General features: G+C 34.1%; 1 protein-coding gene across 16 annotated transcripts in view; it reads left to right on the forward strand.

Annotated features, from left to right (window-relative positions):
* Positions 1-7025, forward strand: part of LOC145303601 (muscle calcium channel subunit alpha-1-like) — a 1244232-nt gene that overhangs the window by 923043 nt on the left and 314164 nt on the right. For all 16 annotated transcript variants that reach the window (XM_080145164.1, XM_080145154.1, XM_080145170.1 and 13 more), the window contains exon 20: positions 2317-2446. In XM_080145164.1, the coding sequence (XP_080001290.1) occupies positions 2317-2446 (130 nt within the window). The remainder of the gene's footprint in view (positions 1-2316; positions 2447-7025) is intronic.

The raw sequence follows: 7025 nt of genomic DNA on the forward strand, positions 1-7025 counted from the left end.
TCTGTACTTTTTGTCGGATAATTAAAAATTTTGTATATCTTTTTATTTTTTTGGGGAAAATCTGAATTAATTTTCAATACGATTTTTCTATTATTAGGCTGCTTCAACTTCATAACTCCTTTCATAAAACTTTATTAATCAAAATAAGAACTATTAAAATCGACACATTTTTGCCAATGAGAAACAAGTTTATTTATCCCATTAATGAAGAGATTGAGAATGATAACGATTAGCATGATTTGATAGAGCAAAAAATGTGCTTCAAAAGGATGTATAACATGGCTATATATATATATATATCAATGAATTAATTCAGAAATCATATATAAAAGTAACATGTGAGAAACTGATATTGTTTTTGCACCAACCTAATATATGTATCTAAATTTGTGTATTGTCTAGTGATTAGATTCTATGAGCGTCTAGCATTGTGGTCATCTAATCTAGGGTCTGTTGTGTGTGTATGTACATTTAAATACAATTAATGACAATGCCAGAATATACCTTTACTACACAAAGGATGAATAACACTTATTTAGGATTTCAACATCTGGCTAATCAGAAAGATATCTGATCCATCTTTGCTCTTGATGTAACAGATCCTCTTAAAACTGCAAATGGAGATTTGTATAACTCAAAGTATTGATAGTATTAACAACAGCTTTATTCCAGATATTTCCTCTATTGGGTCATGGATTCTTACTATTACCATTTCTGATTCCTTCTAGTCAGATCCATGACGGTCAGAAAACTGTCTCTGTCCCTCTCTCGATTCTGACTGATCAACTAATTTCCACGTCTCTCAAAAAGACCATCTCCTCTTCTATATGACATCATTAGTATACATTACTAAGATAATTACCTGATGTTTTTGTAGTTGTCTACTAAATTCTTATAACATTTTTAGTTACATTCCTAAATTAATGTAAATAAATATTTTGATTATTCTAAAACATATTTTAGCTGACAAAACTTCCTTTAATAATCATAATAATCGCCAATTAGCACACCTTCGGCATTGAACAGAGAAATATATGCATTTTATGTGGTCAGGCAAGCCAATATAAGGAGGAAGCTGATTATTAATGAAGAGAGAATCATAATTATCAATATTGATAGATAGCTGAATCACAAGAGATGAAGATCTTCACCCGTCTCCTTATATTGCATATTTTCCAATGTCTACCTAAACATCTCTCTTTGATAAATGTCTCCTACTGACCCTATTGTGTTGGCAAGCAATATGGCTATTAATTTTTTTTTTGTTCTTTTGTTTCTTGTTAATAAACTGGTGTACTCATTGCAAATCAATCTTTAACTGTTCTCCATTACAATTGAATGTAATGAAATGCTGTCATAGAAAACTGATCTGACTCCAAAGTTAATCAACAGACGACATTGTAGTTTCAAATGAAAATATCTTATAATAGTCTGTGCTGGAAAAAGGAATAAAATAACGACACACTCAGTTTTTGCAATCCATTCTGAGCAATGTACTGGCCTGTTACTGAAATCAGCAAAAAACGAAATTGCATGGGTGCTGTAAAAAGCTCAGCGATTTGTATTGATATGCCAGTGATAAAGTGGATATGGAATGCAATCACTCAGTGGTAGACCTGTCTATTTACTAGTGCTGGAAAAATTAACCAGAATCGGGTATCGGAATTTGAAGAATTTGTGACTATTTTCCGATGCAAAAAAACGATTTTTTTTATTCTTTTTTATTTGATTTTGTTTAAAGCAAACTCTTCCACTGCTGCTAATAATGACAAAATAATGAATATTTATTGATTTTTAACTATCAGTAAAACTAAAAACTAGCTCACTCCTCTACGTCCCGAGTGTACTTTAACACATTTAACATGTGTTTTTACAGTAATCAGGGGGACAAATAACATGTCTATAGTTAAATATTTAGAAATTTATAAAGAATTGGAATCTGGTACAGTATCGATAATTGTATCGAAATCAGGAAAAATATTGGAATCGTCTCATCACTACTATTTAAAAAAAAGAAAAAAAGAAAAATATTACATAAGACAAGTTGTATATGTGACAGTTACAGATATTCTCTATAATAATTTCTGGATAAAAACCTTTCATAGGGATGTATGACAGATTGACCAATGAACAAACCTTTTATAGAAATGTGTAACAAGTTTGTCCATTGGTCAACCTTTTATAGGGATGCGTGATAGACTGACCAATGGACAACCCCCTCGTAGGGATGCGAAAACTCAACTAAAGATACTAAACAAATACATTTTTTGTTTTAGAAATTTTTGAAATTCCATCTTTATTCCATTTTATTTTCAGATTCCGTGTGTTTTGTCATTTCATCTGCAATCATAACTATTTTGGAAATTTTGTATTGGCCTGTATTCTTATAAGCAGTGCCATGTTGGCTGCTGAAGATCCTCTCGACCAATCAGAAGAAAGAAGTAAAGTAAGTATCCATCCGGGTTCCTACCCTACAAGCAGTTATACATAAAAATCAAGCTCTTCTAATAATTGATTGCATAAAGTATACTGGAAGTGAGACGAAAGTGAATTTAGATTTATATATTTTTCTTTTTATAAGCTATTTGTATTCCTACGCCTGTCCCCATGGTTGCGGCAGAGGTGCATTCACTCAGTTGTACATCTATCTATTTACATCACATGAAAATAGTACATAATGCAATTAGAATATTTGATTTGAATTTAGATTAACAGGATGAAACAATAAAATCATAGAAAAGATTCCATTTCCATTTGATGAAAATCGGTTTCTTTTTTTGTTGCAAACCATCTAATAGTTGGCCAGTTGTGTACAAATCCCAAGAGCAATAGGAGTCTTCTATTATGTCAGAAAGTGACACGATGTTCAATGAGCGAGATCGGAGATGCGCCACTGTACAACTCATGCTCTCTACCGATCCAAGTTATGACAACAGGACCATTGCCACCACTTAAAATGCACATTTGGACTGTTCAATGCTTGAGGCACAGTTTAAAAAAGTTTCCTGCCATAGTCTTTGGTGTGCTTTCAATTGAGGGCCACATCATACCACCTCACATCTTCAGAGTCGACTTGAGAGTCAACACCAAAATGTACCTGAATGTGCTGAAGAGTGATGATCCCCTGGTGCAATCATGTAGCCGCTGGCAGACCCTGGGTGTGGCAGCAGGACTCCGCATCAATCCACAAGTCCAAAGAGACCCAGGCTTGGCTTCAGAAAGAGTGCTACGACTTTGTACCCTTCTCTCATTGCCCACCTCTTTCTCCGATCTGAAGCTGTTGCACGACTTCCTTTGGTCATACATTGAGAACATCACCAACATGACTTCCCACAACACCAAAGTCAGCCTGATCATCGCTATTTGTGAAGCTCCCGCCGATGCTTGTTGAAAAGGCATGCTCCCAGTTCTGGGCCCATATTGAGGTGGTGATCAAGGCCGAAGACAGCTACATTGAATAAATATCAGCTCTACTACATAATCAAGTTTCCTGAATTGATTTTTTTGATAAAAAAAATTAAAATAAAGCTGTAGTGTTGTTTCCTTTAGGGCAACAAATTTCTCATTTCACCCTGTATATATGTTTTATATGTATGTTTCAAAGATTTATCAGCTATGTCGTTTTCAGAATTTTGAAGTAGATCTGTTATGTCATTTGAAAGTTCGTCAATGTCTTTATTATTCTGTAATGTTGATCTTAGCTGGAAAATCTCTTCTATCGGTTAACAAATTTGTTGGTTTTTATCTCAACTTGTATTGAATAACGCGTGAAGCTTTCTGATTGGTTCATCAGCATTCAATTATATTGCAATTTGGTCAGGTTTATGAGGATATGATTTTAAGCCATTGTGGCTTTATCTCCTATTCTCACTTTTTGTGGGCATTGCTGTTAGCAGGGGAAAAGAAATTGAAAGAATGAAGCAAAAACGAGAAAAGAAGAAAATGTAGTGGCTTAACTGCAGAAAAAATTATAGTGAGTGCAAAAATTATTTGCCTCAAAAACACCTACATGTCTGCACGTCTTGTAGAGTTCAGCTGTTAAATAATAGAAAACAAAACAAAATGGTGACGCACAGTTAATTCTCACTATTCATATGGTTATCAGTTCAACTTGGGTTGCATAAGGGCAAGCCATTTGAAGAACAGGAGAGTTTTTGAGGAAGGCAAGCTGTGCATATAGATTATGTTAAGGAGTGACATATTATTTGGAGCCGAGAGAACACAGTGTAGCTAAGAGGTTGTGCAAATTATGGCGTTGGTGAAAAAGAGTGCGATCAATTTATTTTGAACACAGTAACTCATTTTGCTTATTACTTATTTGAACTTGCCACTGGAACGATTAACCTATCATATATCATCAAACATGGCATGTTCATACAATCTATGTTTTGTAAGGAAAATACTATTTCAAAATGACGTGTCTGTGATCAATCAATAGGTCAAACCTCTCATGTGAGTGTGAAGTTGCATAGAAACAGTATTACCACAACATTTTCACATGTTGTTGATGAGTGGTCAGTTGAGTTCAGGAAAAATACTTGATTGAAGTTTTCTTTACCTTGGTGATATCAGTATAGTACAGGGATGACCAGGTGTCAGTGTGATTGCAAGAGTTAGGAGTGGATGGAGTAAGTTCCGGAAACGTTTTCCTCATTATTAACCAGCAGAGCGTTACCGCTATCAACCAAGCTATCAGACATGCATACGCAGTATGATGTATGGAAATGAAACTGTACCAATGAGAATATACAATGAATATGTAATGTGAACCTTAAAGACAGGCTAAGATTTGATAACCTTGAAAGATTAAATCTGGTAGTATAGGATGATTTGTGCAGAACAGGAGACTTTGATAGTATGGCCATGTTGAAAGAATGAATAAGGGTTCTTTTGTTAGCAGTAGAACAATTAAGGTAGACGGGTCATTTCACAGAGGAAAGCCAAGGAAAACATGGGATGAGATTAGACTTGGAGGAAGAGGGATAAATAAAAACCTGACCAGAAATAGGTTATTTTGGAAGTCAATTTCTAAAAGTTGTCCAACACATGCCAGCATGTAAAAAAACAGATGTTAAACTGATGATGATTGCCATATTACAGTGATGTCAAAACAACACATAATCTCTCATGACTTTGTATTTTCTGACAGTGGCTACTAGTGGACTGGTAGTGGTACACAAATCAGAAATGCAACACCAGGAATGAATAGAAGAAAAAAGGCAGGGAAGAAAGTTCTGCACAGAAATAACTAGTGTATGGATAATGCTACTGGGATACCGAAAGTGCTAACAAGATTTCAAGAATCATTATATTTCTGTGATGCATAGCAGCTGACGATTGTTGAAGTGAAAAAATGTTGGCAGTTGGCAGATGAAATAAATCAGTATCGGTTCTGATACTGCACTTCATCTTTTCTCGACTTGGTCAGTCGAGGAGAACTCCTTCTAAACTGAGGCAATCTTCATATTTGTTTGAACTGAGATCCCTCCTCTTTTTATTTTTTTAAATTTTTTTTGTAGCTGGATTTTCCCCAACATTAAAAATCGACCTTGTGTCTAATCCTGTTGTCATGGAAAGGGAAGTAAATAGCAACATCGTACTGCAAGGGAGGCAACTGGTAATAACATTGTACTGCAAGGGAGGTAACTAATGACAACACTAAAATTGATTCATACGAGACCTATTTCCCCAGCTGACTACAAAATGATCGCTTTTTCAAGTTGCCAGTTTGCATAAGCTAGCAATTCGCAGTGCATTGTACTGATTATTTACTTCTTGACTTTTCTATGTTTGTGTCGGACTGACTCTGTTTGGAAAGCTATTTTCTTTTTTGTACTGCAAACGGCACACTAGACAATATCTCGGTCGTGAGTTATTCAATATAAGTTGAGATAAAAACAAATTTGTTAAACGATAGAAGATATTTTCTAGCTAAGATCAACATTACAGAATAACGAAGAAATTGACGAACTTTCAAATGACATAACAAATCTACTTCAAAATTCTGAAAACGACATAGCTGATAAATCTTTATATATATATATATATACTTCGGAATAGTTTTTATTCAACAATCAGTGGTTATGTAAACGTGAGATTGTTGGTTTACAAAATATTACTGGCAGTAATATTCTATAAGTTATCCCATCTAAACAAAAATTGCTCGATATGCAAGATAGAGCAAATAAATTAAATTGTAATTCAATGAATTTCAAAAAACTCTCATTGAAATGAAATGAAGTGGTTGAGTTTCATATCAAAGAATTTTTATTATTCTAAGCAAGACAAAGAATGTTTTAGAAAGTTTATCTCCTTAACCTATAGGGTTTCGATGTCTACCATCTCATCAGAGGAGTGAAAATGTTAGCAAATAGTTATAAAGGTATGCACCCTATTTGCTAAAGTCAGTGAGACATGGAAAGTCAAAGTGAAAATAATACATTTATCAGGACTTCTGATAAATGTATTATTTTCACTTTGACTTTCCATGTCTCACTGACTTTAGCAAATAGGGTGCATACCTTTATAACTATTTGCTAACATTTTCACTCCTCTGATGAGATAGTAGACATCGAAACCCTATAGGTTAAGGAGATAAACTTTCTAAAACATTCTTTGTCTTGCTTAGAATAATAAAAATTCTTTGATATGAAACTCAACCACTTCATTTCATTTCAATGAGAGTTTTTTGAAATTCATTGAATTACAATTTAATATATATATATATATATATATATATATAATTTGAGGTTGCTATTTTCCAAAGGTGGGGTAACCAGTGAAATACAACGAGGTTCATACAAGAGTGCTCAATACAGAAGTAGAGCAGGTTACATTTGTCTTTACATAAGCAGTAGTTTGTTGCTACACAGTCACGAGCATGTTTCGATCTACTAGTATTTACCAACTAGAGACCTCATCAGGCAACAACCCTTATTTTCGAAAACGGAATTCTAAATGTTTAGAATTCTGTTTTCGAAAATAAGGGTTGTTGCCTGATGAGGTCTCTAGTTAGTAAATACTAG

The sequence above is a fragment of the Euprymna scolopes genome, chromosome 19 (genome assembly GCF_053919585.1).
Source record: "Euprymna scolopes isolate OS-2025 chromosome 19, ASM5391958v1, whole genome shotgun sequence".
Classification (NCBI taxonomy): domain Eukaryota; kingdom Metazoa; phylum Mollusca; class Cephalopoda; order Sepiida; family Sepiolidae; genus Euprymna; species Euprymna scolopes.